This window comes from Falco cherrug, chromosome 8 (genome assembly GCF_023634085.1).
Source record: "Falco cherrug isolate bFalChe1 chromosome 8, bFalChe1.pri, whole genome shotgun sequence".
NCBI classification, from domain to species: Eukaryota; Metazoa; Chordata; class Aves; order Falconiformes; family Falconidae; genus Falco; species Falco cherrug.
In genome coordinates, this window is record NC_073704.1 from 3,758,083 (window position 1) to 3,778,438 (window position 20,356).

Sequence of the window (20,356 nt, forward strand, 5' to 3'; positions counted from 1 at the left end):
ATGTAGCACGCTATGCCATTTACTGTGCAGCTGGAACATTTCACAATTTTCTCTTCCTGCAACAATTACCTTACTAATAGTCATTTTTCATTATTTAGACTGCAGTAACCCAGGTGTGCTATCTATGTTCCAGAGGCAGAAGCTTAGTCTCAGAGTCAGATAAAATCTAGAAAGGATGTAGACACGGAAACACAAAAGTGGGTGTGGGGAGCATGTAGAATTGAATGATCACAGTAAAGGCTGGGATAAATATCATAATTTTAGATCTGTGCTTGGTTTTCTGTGTTAAATAAATTTCTCACCCTTTTTCCTTTCATATAAAATCAAATCAGACAAGTATACCATCAATGTATATTTTGCCAATTCATGCAAATTTATTAAAGAGGCCTTCAATTAATGTGAGAAAAGATACCTCTTCATCTGTCATAGGAAAAAAACCCTGGAAATTAAGTTTAAAAATTTGTGACAGGTTTTTTTTGGTTGGGGCGGGGGGGGGGGGGGGATGTTTGCTATTCACTATTGTAGAGCCAGGGCCCAAGTCACCCCTTCCACTTCACAGTAGGTCAGTAAAGGTAAATAGCATCCTCATTTTTCTCTCAAAATGTCCTTTATTAGTGAACATTGATACTGTTATGTGTCTTGGATCCACCTCGATAGCCCAGATTATGCTTTTTTAAGACGTTGGCCTTTGTTTTGTCCCCATTCTTCAAGGTAAATCCAAAGTCATTTGGCTGAGGTCAGGGGAGTTACACAGATACCAAGCCAGTCTGACAGATTAATCAAACCATGTAGCTAACTAAGAAAAAGTTTATGCATTGCTTGAGTTGGGTATAGATTTTTTCTGATCTCTCTGCACACAGATGAATTTTATTTCCAGCAGTCATCTGCTGGGAAAATAGAGATGCTGTATTTAGCACAATCTAACTCAAAGTGCAATGAAGTGTGTAGAGACATTCCTGTTGGTAACTGTGAGTTTTAGGTTGGACCCATACAGTTTTGAACAAAATTCACATTATATTGATTAATCAAACTCTCAAAAGCAGGAACATTGTAACACCTTCCAAATCGCACAACAGCTGCTTGCAGAGGTGGCCTTCCAGCATGTGGGAAAAGCAATATCTGCCCAGCAATCTCCTGCAAATGAACCTGGATCACAAAGCCAAAAACTGTCTCTAGTGAGCACCCTCTGACCAAGGAGAAAGTAGCTAACTAACAGCTGTTTTCCAGCTGACTCAGAGAAAACAGCTGCTACCAAAACAGTTGCATAGCACTCAGCATAACCCCAGCCAGGTTTTTTGAAGTGCCTTCTAGGTATAAAGCCAGAATTTAGCAACACAGCATCTGTAATTTGCAGGCATAGGTTTATGTGTAAGGAAATGGAGCCAGCAGGAAAGGGAAAAAAAAAATAATAAAAAAAACCCAAAAACCAAACAAACAAAAAAACCAAAACAAAAAAAAAAACACCAAAACCACAAAATCCAACAACAGCAAAAAGTCCAACTTCTTGCACAGTAGACGCAAAGAATTGAGTTTATGTTCCAAGATGGGGGAGAAACAGAATGCCACTTCTCACTTTTGGGTGACCATATATACAACAGCTGTTGTATCTGCATAACTTCGTGAAAGATGTGGCTACCTTTCAGAAAGCAACTTACACCAGATGTCCTCAAGGAATGAGCAATTCAGAGGTGTAATTGGAACCAAACTTTATGAGCAGATGAATGATAATTCAGTGGTCCATCTAGAGCTGGCAGATATACCTTGTTTCGCTACCCGGAATTTTTTGCTGGTTTGGGCTTCATTAGTTTGGCAGTGTAACAGACAACGCTACCCAAGTATAACACCAGGAATGTTCTGCTCTTTTAAGATCCACTTAGCTATTTGAAAACTGTGTAATTGGTTGATCTGCTTCGATATGAAAAAATGTGTGGATAGTTATATCATTAAGTATGCGTTTTAAGCAAAAGAGAAGTGATCCGGCGATATGGGAGTGCCTTTGTTACTTTTCATTATCCTCTGCACAACAGTAAGATGATCTATGACTAGACATAAAGGAATCTGTGGGGAGCCACTTAGTTTCTGTCTTTCTCCTGCACTGCCTACTGTATATGAAATGGGCAATTCTTTCATTTCATCTAGATGAAATAAATAGAAGTCACCTTACCAAAGCATTTGACATTTCAGATTTATTTTTTCATTTCCAGAAAGGGAGATGGTTTGAGAATAGCAAAAAGTGAAGAGAAAATGAAAAAGATGATCCTAAGTAGAGCAGAATTTACTCCAATTATAAAATGTTGAGCTTTAAAGAAAAAATCAATTAATTGGGAGGGGAATTAAGAAAAAAAAAAGCTATATGCCATACTTGTGAAGATATATCTTTGTAGTGTGTGTGCCCAATCAGAAAAGCTGCCTCTGTTCTGCTATTGCATCCATCTCTGAAAACATAGTACATGAAAAGCAAATGTAGCTATGAAAGGACACTGGGGCTTAGGAAGATCTCTGCTTGTCTACAAGTAATGACTTTTCTCCAGCTGTTGGGGATTAGTGGATTAGATGCTATGCCCTGTGTCTATGGCTCTTAATAGGTGATTGCCACATATAATGGGTTTTTTCCTACTTGTGATGCTTTTGTTTGGAGACCCGTTCAAATTTTTAAAATTAGGGAAGTTAATGAGTATGTCTCAAAGAGTATATATTTGTATATGAGTTATATATAATATGTATTTATAATACATACTTATAATGAGTAAGTCTCAAGAGAAATTTCCTGTGCATATACCATAGCAATCAACAGTGGGTGTAAGCAGAGTAGTGGTTCTCTGAAATACACATTGCCTCCAGAAGTGTATCAGCCATCCCGAGATACCACCTCTTCAGATGCTTTGGCCTCTTTCCTAGAGTCTCAAGAACAGCTACGAGCTGTTCTTCTAGTGCTTCCCAGTCTGATTGCATATGTTGAATCACCTGGAAGGAAATAATTGGTGACAGAGGATATCTGGTCAAAAAAAAGATGAGAAATGAGGAACAGCAGAGTGCACGGCTGGAGGATGTTATGCCTTTACCATTCCTACACTGCTGATTCAATCCAGTTCTGTGCACTCTGGTAGTATGTCTTGGACTCAGAAGATAACAAATACAGCTCAACTTCTCAGGCTTTCCTGTGTATGACAAGCTCTAAGAGTACCAGTATTAGATTTTTGTCTGCTGGTGTCTAATTTGTGTCTAATGGTCTTTGACAAAGGTCAAAGTTTCATATGGATTTTACCTGTAGTTGGCATCATTTGAGAATTTCCTCTTGAGGTTCTTCGGTGCCTATTACAAATGAGCTTAGTTCAGAGCATGTCTAGGGTCTCTGTCCTTTTCCTGGTTTTCTACTTCAATGAAACTTGTAGGAATTTAATTACTTCTGAGAAATCTGTGATTCTCCAGTTTGGTTGAAAGCGGCCAATTAAATAAATAATGGATGAGGGAGGAAAGAGTTGCGTGCTCATAATCAATGTGATCACATAAGCTCTGTTTCCACTGGAAACAAGGCTGAGACCTGACCTCCTCACTGTACCATGAAGCTGTTTGACATCTCTGATTTCAACAGCGAGGATGTGGCAGTAGTTATCTGTGCTGAAAATGAGCAATGGCTGAAAACGATTAATGCCTCTACAGAGAAAGCACACATAAGAACTTAATACTTGCTCTTTGTTTGAAGTTCTGTATGAAGCTTTTTTCGCCCTGAAGTTTTCAGAGTGCACTTTCATGAAATCATTTAGCCCAAATGGGCACATACACTCAAAACACACTAAGGTTGCAGATGCGCATACATGTATTACAATAATGTTAAGCAATTTCTCATGACAAGTAAGCTTTCTAGTGGTTGTTCCTCCAGTTAGATGCAAACAGTGGTGATTTCATTACTAGCTTGCAGTGTTCGAGTACTAGTGGAAGTTCCTGTTTGAGTGACTTGGCTTTTCTGGCAATAGAGAGATGATCTCATTATCATTCAACGAGCCAAGCAGCTTCTCCTGGTTTGAACTGCTGAAATTGATGGGACAATGATTGTCATCATTTTGAGTGCTCCTGTGATTGCTTCTTGAGGGTATTACCTGGGAGGACTCTCTTAACATCAAACACTAGTTACTATTTTGTCTACTGTTGCATGATAAATAACAACAAAGTCTGTAATCTTGCTAATCTACTCATTGCCAAACTGCACGCTTTATAAATAGGGCAAGGGGAAGACAAACCACTCCTTCCCATTTCTCAGCATAGATCAAGTGACAGAGGGTGATTTCCTCTGTATTCATAAGGTTTCATTACTTTTTTACAAAATACAGTGTAGCCTGATAAGAAGAATGATGAATTATTAAACTTAAATTACAATTCTCTAAATCAATATACAATATATATTTTGGTCACAGTATTTTTCTCTCTCTTTCTTCACTTACTGAGTAATTAACAAAATTCTGTAATGTGCTATGGGTCTCCTAGGTATTACAAACAGAGAGAGTATGTGGTAATTGCAATTGAAAACCCCAAGCTAGCTGTTTACTTAATGCTGATGTATCTTCATGCTTTGTCACTATCTACAGCAGTGCTGTAATTTTGCTTTAGTTTTGTACATTTTCCAGAAATCTTACTTCTAAAGCTGTTTGATGGTCTTTAGCAAACATATCATTTACAGAACGCAATAGAGTGTCCGCCTCTGGAGCACCATCTCTCATGGGTAGGGGTTGTTTAGATAAGTAGTCTTGGCTCTGTTGGTCCTCCACAGGCTCATGCATGCCCTTGGTCGCTGCTGCTCTGGGCTGGGATCTCAGCCAGCCCAGCCCAGCCCAGCAGCCCTCGTGGCCTTCATGCCACGCTTGCTGCAGAACTGCCTGGCACAAGGCAGGGACGGGCCATGTGCTCAAGTCTTCCTGCAGTGGAAGGTCAGAAAGCACGTTCGAACCCAGACTTAGGAAGCGTTCCCAAGTTTAGATCCAGCCACAGCTTCCCATCTCTTTGGGTCATCTGTAGCCGGCAGACGTGACTCAGGTGAGTGATGGTGGGCAGCTCAGGTCTGCCCTGTGCAGCTTTTTCTAATGACAGAGGGAGACACTGTCTTTTAAAGCTGTGCTGGGGCTGCTTTCTAGCACAAAACAAGTTTCTGCAATAAAGCACTTGTACACTGTCTTTAGAGGTACCACACAGAAACGTAATGGTGAAGTCATACCGTTGCTTTTAAGTGTTTTTCCTATATTTCAAGGTTCCAAGTTGGTTAAAAGTGCTCTAGAAGGTCAAAAAAGAAAATAGTTAATTTTGGGTCAGGGAAATCGCCCAAATGTGCTTTTAACAACAGCAAAGAGGATCTGACCAGGCAATCCAGACCTCACTTCCCACATCTTTTAAGCCATTTTACATTCTCTGAATGACGCGTGCAGAAGTCATTGGTATATGTAGACCAGATGAATATGATTGGGAGGAGCGTTTGCACTGGATATTCTCTATTCTTATTACAAGGCAATACACCGTTATGGCAATGCAAGCTCTTCACAATGGTTAAGCCTAAGAAAAAAGAAACAATTATTTTATTACATCTAAATAATCTTTACTTGAAATAAGTACAATTGACACACAAAAGAAGCAGCTTTTTTACTCTGAAAAAAAAAAAAAGTGAAGAGTTCTAAATAAAACTTGCTGCTTGAGGCGTGGAAAATCCCCAACACTGCCAGGTCTGCTGTACAACACCTAGTACAAGGGTCACCTGTCCCTGCACAGAGTCAGTGTCCATTACTGCAAGGCTACAGAAAAAACACCCACGAGCTCTTGAGCATTCATGTTATGACACCGCATTTAATGAGCAGTGTAGCAGCAGTACTGCTGTTACCAATAGTTCTGCCTTTCGCACTCCTGAAAGCCTTGAATCTGTGATTATTTTGCTCCATTTGCTGAAGCCATTGGCACTAACCTCGACTCTGAAGACATGTGATGCTAAAGAATTTTGTATGCAATGTTCCTAGCCAATCCAGATTGTTTTAGCTTTCTATTTGGATAGAGCTTAGAAGGTGCTAATCACCTTTCTATCTCCCAAATACGGTTTGTGCCAGCACGCAGCATTAACAGGACCCTTATATTTGATTGTCACAGTTGGAAAGCGTTATGCCTCAGTATCAAAGAACGTTTCGGGCAGTAAGCTATTAAGGCAGCCATCATTTAAATTACAAAAGATGCTTTGGTTTAAGTGTGGGTAATAGGCACTGTTCTCAAAACAAGGGCTGAAACTTCCTGATACAACCGAGACAGGGCCCCGTGCTCACACAGTGAGCTTTTCCTGCTGCTCACATCTCCCTGGTGTAACCGTGGTGTCGGGTGTAACTGGGGTGCGCTGACTTCAGGAGGGTCAGCAGACTGAAGAGGGCAGATGCTCAACAATGTCGGGAAGTTCAAACCACTCTGATCCCTACACATTGCTTGGACAATCTTTTTCAAGTAGTCTTGTGAGCACAATTTCTGCCTTCTGGTCACTCAGAAACTACTTAGTTTTTTTCCTTGTGGTCCCATATCTGTTCAGCGCTGGATTCGGGAAGTACCAAGATAAATGAAAAGGTTTTACTTGACTGCTAAGTAGGCTTTTCTAAATCTCCTATGCTGTACAGTTTGCATTAGTTTTAGATTAAGTTTATTTTTTAGATTATCCACACTGGTTCAGCAATCCCTTCTAAAGCCCAAATGATGCAATAAATAATAGCTGAGGAAATCGGGAACCAGGATCCACGTGGAAGAATCTTCTTTTTAAGGCACACCAGATGTTCAGAATGGGAGATTGAATCAGGGCAAGGATCTATAAAATGAGAAGTATAATAAGTGAAACACTGCATTGCCTTTTTATGAATTTTTTGTTCAAAAATTCCCATCATCCCTTACTGCTTCCAGAACGGTTCTGTAGGGGAAGCCATGAATTCATTAGATAGCCATATCTGCAGAACCACCACCTTGTCTTCTGCAGTTCAAGGTGAGCTTTTCTTTAATAGTTTCTAGCGCTGTAATAAAAAGAAATGAGCGCAAGATTCTCCAAAGTTCATAGGGAGATAATAGTACGTAAATCAAGGAATAACTGCATTAGTCATGAAAGCTGATAGAAAAAAAAACAAACCTGGCTAACTAGAATAACTAACTTACATTGATTTCAGCGGGTTGAGAGTGTCATCCAGCTTTCTACCAATGGTAGTACCAGTCTCGACCTCCTTATTTGGGAAAAAGTTATGACCTTGTGGAAGAGTGGAAGCTTTTCTACCTGACTCCCAAAGCGTATGGTACACTTATTAATACATTAAAGGCTGCAGTTCAGGGATGTAATTTACATTGATGTAATTTCAGTTCAACAGTTCTTTCTTAAAGACGAGAGCGGAGTTTCATGCAAAGTTTTGAAGAGCATCATGGGTTGAGTGACATTCTTCTTCTGTAAAAAGCACAAGTGCAGAAACTCACATAAAGCAATTTGACCCTAGCTCAACTCAGCCCAACCCCTTGGCTAAAGTTCATCTTTATTTGAAAAAAATAGGCTGAAATAGGAGAAGTACCATCATGCAAAACAGGTGGGAAACTTAACTTGCCTGAAAGCAGGACCTGAAATTGGGAAGTATTGTCCCTCTGGAGGACACAGCAGGAAGGGAGGTCGCTCAGGGGACTCCTGGCGTTGGATGGTGTCCGTATATGCCCTTTTGCCTTCACTCTTATTTTGCTTGTGGCTGTGTACGTGGTTTTAGCACACTGTGTATGACAATAATACTACATTATTTTATTACTGTACTATATAATATGATGCTGTAATATTCTACATATTTGTGCTACTGTTTGTTAGGGGTAAGATACTACAAGGCTACATTTCTCCTTCCTATTATAATGGAAAGCAGCAGCTCTATATTTTTGTTTCTATAGCTGCCTTTATCAGGCAAGATTGAGAGAAAAAAGGTATCGTTCATCTAATAATGAGCGTGTGAGCTTTTAGCAATTACATTTTCTCCCTGCTTTGCTCCCAGAAAGTGCCAGGTACCTATACAGAAAGAGATTATGAAAGTAAGTTACATTTTCTCACCAGCCTAATGAGTACAGATACATACAGAGAAAGTGTTCCCTTGGCTAATTATTTAGGCGGCAATCACTCTGCTTGTCCCTGCCATGAAACCAAGAAACAGGAGGAGTAAAATAAATATAGGCTGAGGTTGCTGACCAGGAAAATATATCACAGTTGGGTGGCGTAGGCCTCAGGACATGTTATGTGGAAAAAATGCATTTAGAGCATTGACAGAATCAAATTTAATTAAATTTTGAATAAATTTTCATGCAGAATTTCTAGTTCACATACTATGTGGCTGGCTGGCTGAATAAAGTTATGTTGTACAATTCTTCCCCCTTGCTTTTAGGAGTGATTAAATAGCTGGAAGAATTTGATTGCTTTTGCTTTTGTTATCTGTCTTTACTCAATTCACAAAATTTAGGCTTGGAATATAAATCACTGCCCAGACTGAGAATGAAATCTCCCTTCTCAGAAAGCAAAAATGGCAATTAAATGTTATCTACTGCATTCATACAGTCATAAAAATTTGTTTCAGTCCTCTGTAGAACTGCTAAGTGTAAGCCTCCCTCCTGGACCCCTCCCCTTAGGGGTGTTAGTTCATATATGCTTGAGAAAATCAACTCTAAATAGACATAGCTCAACTGCTAGTTAAGGAAATCTAACTTGCTAACTACATAACTGGGACTGGCAATACTTCCTCTTGCACAGAAACAGAGGTACTGCAGAAGTATTGTCTCAGCTTTTTCCAGTCTGCTTAAACAGCCCTGAAATTTCACTTAAGATTTTGAGGGGAATTTCAAGCATGCTTTACTGAAAGAGGGGTATGTGTTTTCCTTGAATTATCAAAAATAACTAAGCTAAGAACTTCGATACTTTTGGGCAGGTCTGGAGAGAAGATGCCCCAGTTTCATGCTCTCTGCCCTGTCGCCTTCCAAAAAATACGGTTTGAGTGCTTATTTTCTTCCTGGCATGTAGCAAAAGCAGCTATTACTCAATAACCAAGAAGTTGTCTCAGTCCTATGAAAGCCATAGGCCTCATATCTTGAGAGCCATCTACTGGCACTTTATCTATTATCCACATATTATAGATCCACACACCCTTCTCAGTTACAGAGCTGACACACAGCAGACTTTAAATCTTCCTGCTATGATATAAAGAAGAACTATTTAAAGCAGTCTAAGCTCATAAATCATCTGCAGGGGATCTCTTGGAGACCTTATACCGCCGGACCCCTCTGTGCCCTGCCCACAGGCACACAGCGAGGCAGTGGCTAATGCAGGACATGGGACTGCAAAGAACTTTTCATACCTGCCATGTATTTCTCCTGCACAGCGATTAATAGTTATTGCCTTGCTCCAAAGTTGTGGCACATTTTATGAAGCAAAGGGAAAACAAGCAGCGAGGCTGTATTCTGGGCAGAGCGTGCTGTTTCCATAGGAAGCAAATGCCTTTGCTGGTCATATCCTGCTGCTTCCCAGCACCCCCAGCTGGGCTTGAGACCTCGACTAGGACTGCAGCAGGAGGAGGGTGGACACCCCACGGAGCCAGCTTGTTGTGCCAGAAGGTCGCACTTCTTCCAGAAGCATGGGACCACTGGATAGCAGGGTGCGTGCTACGTCTCGAGACATGACAGGAGAGAAGGGCTGAGAGTGGAGCAGGATCAGCGAAGACACTGATCATTGGCAGAGGAAAAAAACAGTTGAGAGGTTGTGGAGAGGGACGGGCAATGTTGCGGGCATCACAAGTGCAAAGACATCTCGCTCACCTTCACTTTGCGTCCTCCAGTATTAGCAGATGCAGAAGCCAGTCTTATTTTCACATGTTGGGCAGTGAATACCCAGGATGCTTCTGTTTATGCATGTCACAGACCTATGAAAAATGACTCTGTGCCACCATTTTCAGAGTAGATAGGAGTGGTATTTAGGACTGCACTCTGCCTTTAATTCCTCTTTCCTTAAATGGAAGCTATTAAACTTTCCATCTAAGGCAGCAAGGGTCTCTTTATTATTACAGAGCTTTACTTGATGTACTTGACAAGTGTTTTTTTTTAAGTTACCATTTATATGTATCACTTGACATCAATGTTTTAGCTAGTGAAGCATCTTCATTTACATTTTTTACTGTTTTGAGTTGGTATGCCGTCAAATAATTTCTAAATAATAGTTACTTTTGCCTGACTGATCATAAAAAAAATGTTTCTATCACACACAAGCAATGACATTTTGAATAAAAAATTAATTACATGATAGGGAGTGAAATGTTTTTAGGTTTCAACAATGTTTTTCTGTATTGCTGTTTTGTTTCGTTTAAGGTAAAGTTAAATATATGCATGATAGCTTGCAAATCAGGTGAGAGAGTAGTGTGGCCTGATAAAAATACTGTACCTGGATAATTATTGGTGCTATACATTAAATGGGAAACAATATTAGTCTTCCTTAGATCACCTCTGTGCCAGCTGTTGGTAGTCTGTTGTATACAACATCAGTATCAACAAAACATCCCTTTCAGATCCTTAGATAGAAAATGCCAAATTATCTGTTATTCAGGACCATATCTCTTCTGCACTTCTCCCTTCTCAGGTACAGAATCTGATTTCATAATACCTAAATCATGAATGTTTATGCACGTGTGTGTGGGTATGTATGTGTCTGAAAAATGTGTAAAAGATTTCTTCTGATCCTTGTGAGAATCCTGGTTCTTACGCAAATCCTTCAAGAGTCTTAGCATGTTTTCTGTTATACTTAATTTTCCTTGATGCCCCATTCCCAAGAACAGTCAGAAATACTCCCACAACCCTTCACTCTCTGACCTGAGACAGGCCAGATAAAGGCTGCCCATCATCAGCCTTTCACTGCTTAGCGCACGGGACCACACCACTGCTCTGGCATAGTCGCTTTGGTACGATACCATGACAGAGTAGCTGAACTGAAGTCCACACGCATGGTGTTTGCCTGGGGCATACAAGTGTCCTTTGTCCCCAAAACCCTTGTGTGTGACAGGGAATGGTATCTTTGGGTGCATGCTCTGGCACCCTCATCATGTGCTCAGTTACTGTGGCAGGGACGCTCCATCTAGATGCTCCAAGCTAGATCTCCATCCATATGCAAAAGGAAAGCATGGACAGGCTGTTATCTGTTAGAATGATTTAGCAATATATCAGGAGACATGGAGCAGGGCTTACAGATATGGGCTGGCACAAGGTGCTGAATACGAAATGATTGTTTATTGTTTCATAATGCATGAAGTAGGAGTATCAAATGATGGTAGCAGGTGCCAAGTTTAAGAAAGTTATCTTCTCACACAGTGTGTGAAGCTCATGACCACAGGTCCTCCTGGCTGCCATATGTTTGTGTGGTTCATGGGAAATTCATGGAAAGAAAATCTACCAGGAGCTATTAACCACAGAGATGCTAGCTCTTGCTCCTGAGCAGCCCCAGCCTCCAGCTGCCTGGAAGAAGGAAACACCACTGTAACCTTCCTTTGATGTTCCACTCTTAGCTACACATCAGAGGACCCATACAAGGTATTTCAGCACAGTGTGTAGTGTCTTCCACGGGCTTTCAGCAATGCTGCCTCTCTCGTGTGAAACGGCACTCTTCCTTCGCCACATCTGTTAAACAGCTGGGCAGTACTACCTACCTATCCTTAAGGGGCTACCGAAAGCAAGCAGAAAAGGCTCACACATCTGCACATTGAGCACTACTACTACATCTGTCTGTGGTTGGGCCCTCTCTCCTCTGCAGACAGACGCAGTTCAGGTGTTTCTGTTGACAGCACTGCCACATGGAGACAGGAGCGGATAAGTCAGACTGCTTGGGATTTATTCAGTTAAACTGTTCATTCCCTTTGGTGATCTGCAGGAATCATATCTAGGTAGAAGGATACCGTACGGTTGGTTGGGGTGAGCTGAATGTAACTTCTGCAAGACCCACCTTTATAGAAGGTGAGCCTAAAAGTTGACTGAGAAACACCATTTGAAAATGCTGGTTTATGTCTCCAGGTTGTTTTTTATTGAAACAATTTTATTGTCTGCTATGGAAAAAAAGCAACCCCTACAATTCCAATGAGGTAGTTAGAAACACCAGTGGTGTGTTAAGGTTGCGCTCACTCTTTCACATTATAACACTTTCATGCTCTTTGTCTTGAAAACAATTCTGGGCAAAAGAGCCCAAAGATAGAGAAGGAAAATAAGAGATGGATGTTACACTGCATTGGACAGAAGAAATAGTTTGCATCACCAAGAAACTGATGTTACACAGAAGTGACATCAGTGAATCGCCGCTCTGGGGTTTCTCCTCACAGGCCCCAGTTCTGCATCTCTATTCAGTGCTGCACTGGGAAGACAGCTGCAAAAACAAAGCTCGAGCATCCCCACAACAGTAAAGGTCCCTACCACCACCACCTTTTTCTGTATCCGACTCTTTGAAGAGCTGTCAAGCCACTCAATCCATTGTAGTGCAGTCTGTCCTGGGAGATGGAGGTGATTCCTACTGCTGGTAGCAAAATGTCCAGTGCTACAAAGGTGCTTGTAAAAGCAAAGCTCTTTGTAAATCAGTCATGAAATAAGACTGTTAAGTTGGCTAACCCTGGTAGTAAACCAGAGTTATGAATTTCTTCTCCCTTGAAGATGTTTTGTTGCTCTTCAGGAATAAACACTGCTGAATAACCATGACTTTATATAAATAATACGCTCCCTACAAGCTGCATGAAATGTTAAAACTCCAGAATGGACTATAAACGGATGCATAAATCTTTAGGATCCATGCATTTCAATACATCTATTTAAAACTGAAGGTAAAAGTATCACAGTATTTATTCGCATTTTCCATGCCCTTTGTGCAATTTTTTCTGACATCAATTTCATGTGTGGAGCAGCACAAAATAGTGTTCCAGTATATATTGCAATACTTTGTTCTGTTTCTTGGCATGTGCCAGCACATTCAGTTGAAAGTAAAGCGTAATACAAGACAGCTTTTTTGGCATAACAGGTCACCAAAGTAGTGGAATGTTTCAGTCAAAACTCAAAGTGTGAGACACATTGCTGAAAGGCAAGTTGTCTTTCAAGAAAAGCTGAGACCTTTCTTCATCTTTATACATGAGAAGTCTTGCTCTGAAGCAGTTAATTACAATGAAAAATACAGCACGCTTTTCTCCTAACTGGCCATGAATTGTACTTGGATTACACACTAGTTCAAGTGAAGAGTGAGAGCCATATTTCTCTCACAAGTAAGGGGAAAAAAAAGTCTGACAGTATGTAGATGAATATAATCTGCTTGTTGTTTATAGACCCAAAGGATCCCTCAGAGCATTAAAAATCCATGTGATATCCAAGAGTGGTATACTTTGCATTGAGATACGGGATTTAGCTGAAAGCTGTATAAAATCTGTAAAATTGCATGTAGGCAAAGAGTACCTACTGCCTGTGTGTTCAAGTGAAGCCATGTGTACTTTTCCTGAGCACATAAAAAATAGATGATCATAAAATCTGCTGGAGATTCACAAACTTCTGACAGGAGCATGTGTGTAGGCTAAGGCTGCCAACTTTTGGTCAAGCCAGGCCTGAAAATACACAAATCTGAAACAGGCATTGTTCTTCTGTGGGGGGAGAGACTCCAGCTTCATACTCAGCAAGTCCATACAGGCTGTGCGTGCTTTGCTGGTTTCTGCTGGAGCAAGAAGCATCCTTTCCTTCTGGGCTGGGTCTTCTAAGTGGCAACTGGCCTCCCAAGCCTTTTCTGGTGTGGTCTTTGGAGTCAGACCTGCTCTTTTGGCAAGAACTGCCATCAGAAAGAGGTGACGCCTCCACTCTCCACTCCCTTCTTTTTAGTACTGGGTAGGACTTTATTTGGTCATTTAATCTCTTTTAAATAATTTTTTTCCCCTACTTCTTCCCCCCTCCCCCCCCCCCCCCCCCCCCCCCGAAACTAACATTGATGGTGGCATCTTCCTCATGAATGTGGTGTGGCTCTCATGCTCTCAATAATTGTGCAGAGTGGATTTTATTTTTTCAAAATCTGTACATGTGTGTTTCATAAACCTGTTGCAATATGGTGTCAGTGGTGAGGAGGCTAACTTAAATGTCCCTTGGACATTTGTTAGGATTTGTCCTTAGCAGCTGTGGAACCTTATCCTGTACTTCTAGTGCTGACTTGAGGAAAACATTGTTGATAAATATTAGCTGGGCCATAAGAAGCCTTTTTTCATCGGTATTCCTGACCCTGGTCACCTTCCTAGGGCCTTTAGAGAGTGTCTTAGAGATAAGGATCCATGAACTCAGCTTTGTGGTCTTTGGGTAGATAGAGCAGAAAGAGAGCGGGTGTTGTGCACCTATAACTTGCATTGCTGAGGAGGTTTTGCTATACTTGTCTGTACCATTTGGCTTCTCCCAAGTTCTGGGAAACTTTTTCGAAACTGCAGGCTTCCAAGAGCAGCACAGCCAAGATATAATACAAGTGTGAATAACTAAGGTTGCATAATTTGCCGCTAGTACACCAGCTCCTAGCCAAGCACAGCAACAGAAGGCATTACTCACAGACATGGCTACGTGGGACTGGGATCAGGTGCAGTCTGGCCCCAGGGCTCAGCTGCTGGCTACTGCTGCCCACTGCAGAACACAGCCAGGGCACCCCTGCCCTTGCTTTGAGGCTTTCAGAGCACCTGAAGCATCTCAACCAGCTGTTTTTCATCTGGGAGCTGATCTCCTCTGAGCACCGGTACATGTGACATGACCATGTGTATTGGATAAAACTATCAGCCTCAGTGATATTGAAATATCATGACCATGTGTATTGGATAGATATTCGTATCAGCTGCCTTTGAGGCCTCTCATCTGCCTATTTCTTGTAACGTAAGCATCTTAAAACTGGCACAAGCCTCAGAAAAGCTCTACAAGTAATGGGTTTAATACTCGAGATGTAGCCTCCCCCCATCACATCCTAGAAGAGCCCTTCCAAGAATGGTTCAGATAGCTTTTCTGCTTCTCTGGTGCTGGAGCCAAACACGTAACCACAAGGAGCTATACCAGTGGCTGTTGGTCTTCGGTACTTGGTTTGGACACGGAGAATGGGAAGCCAGGGCACACATGCTGTGACCTCAGTATCTCACTGAGAAGATACTGGTTGCAATTTGTATGTGACATTGGCATAATGCTGCCTGCGTGGTGGTGAACCCACCACATGGTTTACAAGGAGTAGGTTTTATGTAGCGGTGAGATGGGATGGGAACATCAGGGAGTACAAGAATGCAGGTGTCAACTAGCCTAAGTGTTGAAGTATAGCTGGGAATAATGCGTTACCAAGAGATTGTGTGTGCAGTGTTGCATTAACAGGGCAGAAGAATGTATGCTCTGGAGCCAGGAACTACATAGAAAAATGATTGTATCTCAGTCTCTACAATTCAAAAGAGATTGCTAGAGAGAGTAATGGAGAAATTGGGCTCGTGGGTCTAGCTTGGAACACTGTCAGATGTATTTTTATCATAAAAATGTTTTTATAAGTAAAGTTTTCATATCAACAAGGAAAATCTTTTTAAAGAAAATGCCAGTGGTAGTCACAGCAAAAAACGTAATACTGTGCCTTAAGCAGATTGCCCTTCAGACAGTTTCAGGTTCATAGTTCAAGCATCATGTTGTGACAATTACAGGACCTCTGATGGAGCTTCCATATTCCAAAGTCAGAAAACAAGCATAAAAATAGAGGGACTCCTTTCTCTCCCCAGGCAGTGCCTGTTGTCTGAGTGGCTGAAAATAAAGCAGGGTAAATATAAGTCAGAACCATGTGCCTGAGATTCAGTCGCTGCGGTGTTATATGGCACTCTGGGGAGAACACGGGCCGTAGCGGGGCTTCTGCTGCTGTATTTAATGATACTCTGTGAATGCCAGATACAGTGGCGGTATCATCTTGGGTGTGAGTTATAGTGACAGGAAAGATGGATCAGAGAGGGTCTCGCTGCAAGACTGGGAAAAACTGTTTCATTCCCTGTATCATCTGGTTAAAATGGTGCAAAAATAAGGAGGCCAGTGGTACCTTTCTGAACTGCAGCTATGTGGAAAGAAGGGGGTTTGGTGTGGAGGAAGGGAGGAGGAGGGTGCAGGAAAAGAAAAAAAGAGAGAATGAGAATAGAAACCGTAGGCTGTGGTAATTGCAACCAGGGGAAAATAGAGCAGTGAGACCACATAGAGGAACCAGGGGAGTGGGAAGAAGAAGCCAGGGGGGAGCAAGAAGAAAGGAAAAGAGCAAGCAGGACATTCCCCTGGTGAGGCTGTGCGACTGTGCTACCTAGACAGCCAGGACATTTTTCATTTTTAAGCACCTCAATGATCAGCCAAGCAGAGAGCTGAGCTTCAGCAAGCAGCGAATAATGAATATGAGAAAGAAGAAAAGAAGTTGAAAACAAAGAGGAAGAGGTGAGAGGGGAAATAGAAGGAATATGATAGTAAATGGAATAACAGAATGGCACACACAAAAAAAATAAAGAGCTAAAGGGAAAGAAAAAAAAAACCTTAATCTGACACCAGGTGCTCAGCTGGCAGATGCTCTGTAAGCCCACAGAAGATGAAGGATAAGATTCTGTGCAACCACTAGCAGGCAGTAAAAATTAATATTTCCTTTCTGCTAGGTGCTGCTTAGGGCTTGATTAGTCAATAGGAAACAGTAGGCACAGGGATTTGTGTGGATCTTCATCAGAGCCTTAGCACATATTGGAATGTGCAAATTGATACCCTTTTAATTGTAGCAAAGGCTTCTGGACTGCAGGTGGGTAGATAAGGTCAACACAGATCGTGGCAGGCGGGCAGGGCCAGGGCAGGGACCAGCCGTGTAAGTATGGGGCAGAAAGGAGGCAGAAGAAAACCTGTCATGGAGCGTACGGAGAAGCCAGAAAGGAATTACAAAAGCATAAAATATTCCTCAGCTCTGGCGTACCAGGCCCTCTTTATGAAGGGATCCCAAGCAGTAGTACTGTTGTCTGGATTTGCATAGAGCCCTCAAAGTGCGGTTCCATCAAATACCGTCAGCCAGTATTTTTAAAAAGCGAGTCCTAAATCTTTACCTTAGGGGTCGCAAAGGAGGTCACGCGTTCGGGAAAAGCAAACTTCCAGCAGGGCCCCTCCTCCCACTCATTCGGGGGTCTCCAGCCCCGCCCGCAGCGGCCCCCTTCAGGGCTCGCCCCTGCCCCCCCGGGGGCTGCTGCTGCCCCGCGGCGAGGGGACGGGGCAGAGGAGGGGCAGGGCGACCCCGGCCGCCTCCCCCCGCGGTCCTGCCCGCTGGGATGGGCCCGGCGGCTCCCGCCTCCCCCCGCGCTCCGGCCCGAATCACGGCGGCCGTGCCCGGGGAGCGCTTCCCTGCTGCCGTCTGCACCACCTGAGCCGATGGTTCCGTTTCGGTTGGCGTCTAACGTGCCCTCGCCCCGCCAGCGCCCCGTCCCGCGGCGCACGTGCAGTGCCGGGCGGGGGGCAAGGGGTCCCGTTTACCTGGCAGCAGGTGTGTGTCGGCTCCGCTACGCCCGTGCGGCGAGCGGCTGCGGGCTCGGAGACGAGAGGAGGAGGGGGGTGAGGCTGAACAGCCCCCAGCCCTGCGGCGGGGCCAGGGCAGGGGCTGGGGCGAGCGGCTCCCAGCACCGCCTGGGGAGGCTGCGGGGGCACGCTGCTGCTGCGCTCCCGCCGCCCCGGGAGCGGGGGGCAGCCCTCACCGTCCGTCCCGACCGCCGCCTCCGAAAACTAGAGCCCCGGAGGGGCGGAGGATCCGCGGCGAAGGGCGCAGCAGTGAGTGGCGGCTCCGCAGCCCCGTGGCAAGGCGCCGGCTGGAGGCGGAGGGAGGCTGCGGCGGGGCTTCCGCGCCCTCCGAGCGTGCGTTCGGCGTTGGGGGGCAGCGCACCCTCCGTGCCGCGGTGATGGTGCATTTTTCCTCCGGCTCCGTCGCGGGGATGGTGCTGCAGCCAGGCAAGGTGCTGCCAGCCGACCCTAGGCAGGCTCTCCCCGCTTTCCCCACTGCGCTCGTTCCTTCCCCTGGTCACCTCGCCCGCTCCAGACCCCGCAGCTGTGCCAGTGTTTTATTTTCCTAAACGTCGCAGACGCGCGTGATTAAATACCGGTGCGAGGCCAGCAACTTCAGCAGCGCCCGGGCGTGTGTGCGCGATGGGGGGGACGGGGTCGCGTACGGGCATGCCTGCGCGCCCAGGTGAGCTAGCCCACCCGCGGCTACGCGCCGGCCGGGGGGCGAGGCGCACACATGGGTGGGCGCGCAGGAAGGGAGCAGCCCGGCTCTCGCCCCGTCGAGGGTACCCGCAGCCGGCGGTGCAGGGCTGACGGCGGGGGTGCGGGGGTCACCGCGGGCGTGCTGCCCCCCGGCCCCCCCTCTCCTGCCCGGCCCGGCCCGGCCCCGGGCGCTGCCGCGGGGCGCAGCAGCATCGCCGGCCCCGCCCGCCGGGCCCCGCATCCCGCTCGGCCAATGGGGGCGGCGCGGCGGCGGCACGTGACGCGGCGGGCCGGGACCTGCTGCTTCCCCCGCGCAGAGGGATGCGGGCGGCAGAGCGGGGCAGGCGGCGGCGGCGGCGGCTGCGCGGCGGCGGCCCCTCCGCGCCCTCCCCCCGCTCCCCGCCGCCCGGCCCCTATGGCAGCCGCTCCCCGAACCGCCGCCGCCCGCACCCCCGCACCGCCCCGCCGGGCTCCGCCGCTAGCCCCAGCAGCGTCGCGCCCGCCTTCGGCCGCCGCTCGCTGACCCGCTGCCGCCGCCGGCCGGGGCCCCGGGATGCCCAGCGGCCCCGCCGGCCGTCCCTGCCGCCCGCCGCGCCGCCCGGGGGGCACGCCGCCGGAGAGTTGAGTTAGGAAGTCATGGTGCCCTGGGAGCCCTCCCCGCCCCGGCAGTGCGGCGGCGGCGGCTGGACGCTCTGCGACTGCTGCTGCTGGCTGCTGCTGCCCGCCGTGCTGCTCGTCCTCGCCCGCCCCGACAAGCTGGCGGCCTTCCCTACCTCCTTAAGCGACTGCCAGACGCCCACCGGCTGGAACTGCTCCGGTAAGCACCGGAGCTTCCCGCGCCTGGCCCCGCCGTGCCCCGCCGGGCGCTCAAAGTTGCGCGGGCGAGCCCGGGGGAAGACAACTTGAGCGGGCGATGCCGCGTCCCGGTCGGTACGCGGGAACGGAGACGGCGAAAAGTGCCGGCCGTCGCTCCCGGCGCGGCGCGCAGCCCCCGGGCGACCCGCTGCCCCCCGCTCCGCGGGGCCGGGCGTGCCGGCCGCGCCCTCCGCCGGTGCGCAGCGCTGCGGGCGGCTCCGCGCTGCCGCGGGGCACCTCGGTGCGGGAGCGGGCAGCCGGGCCGCCTGCGCGCATCCTGCCGGCGGCTCCTCCCGTGCGCGCCGGGGCGAGGGCGCGGCGGGGTACGGGCACCGGGAGCCCCGCGCCCGCTCCTTGAAGTCGGGTGACCTTTAGAACGAGTTTCTCACGTAGGGCAGCAGCCGGCCCTTCCCGAAACCTAAAGTAAGCCTGGATCCGGCTGCGATAGCCGCCGAAGGGAGAGAGCCTTTTGGGGTAACGTGTGCCCCGCACGTAACGTGTGAGACCTGGGGGGAGGGGGGGGCACTGGCACTGTAAGCTCTTCGCTTCAAACATGTAGCGATACGGTTAAGAGCGCTCGGATGTGTTTTTTAAAAAAATCGATGGATTTAGATCTTAATGGGTTTGGAGTCTGATAGAGCTGTTTTGTTTAATACCTTGCCGCACGTTGTTGGAGTGGGAAGTCAGCTAGCGAAATCTGAAATTCACGCTTGTATTCGTGAACTGAATCTTCAGTCAGATCTGTTGGTTTTTCCCAGAGAAAATGAAGGCAAAGAGCTAGGTTCGCTCAAGCGGCTTGTGGGGAACCTAGCACTTCTGTTAACTTAGAGGTGATCAATCTTCATTGGGATCAGGCAGACCATCACGGAAAACATACAGCCTGTTTGTCTTTATTATTGGGGGCTTTATTGCATCATGGGCTGGAGAAATCCCAATCTGGACTTTTGTCCAACAGATTTGTGATCAGATGGGGATAAGTTGATGACATTTCCACCCTAACATAAAGAAACAGCATAATTACCAGGTGACTTTTGAGGAAACGGAGTCTGTGAAATAGAAAAAAAGTGCATGAGGCATTTGGGAATAGAAACTAAGAGAAAGACCGAGGGAGAAACAAGAGAAAAAGTGGGAAACTGAGGACGGGGAAGGACAAAAGAAAATCTGGACTGTGTCATTTCGTCAACAAGGTTATTGTGCTGCGTGCATTAAAATGCAATCATTCTGTATTGTTCCTTTTGCTAGACCAAAGCTGATATCT

General features: G+C 46.0%; 1 protein-coding gene across 1 annotated transcript in view; it reads left to right on the forward strand.

Moving 5' to 3' along the window:
* Positions 1-18,879: 18,879 nt before the first annotated feature.
* The window catches only part of TMEFF2 (transmembrane protein with EGF like and two follistatin like domains 2), a 131,091-nt gene continuing 129,614 nt past the window's right edge, over positions 18,880-20,356 (forward strand). The window contains exon 1 of the mRNA XM_055719288.1: positions 18,880-19,060. Within this exon, the coding sequence (XP_055575263.1) occupies positions 18,880-19,060 (181 nt within the window). The remainder of the gene's footprint in view (positions 19,061-20,356) is intronic.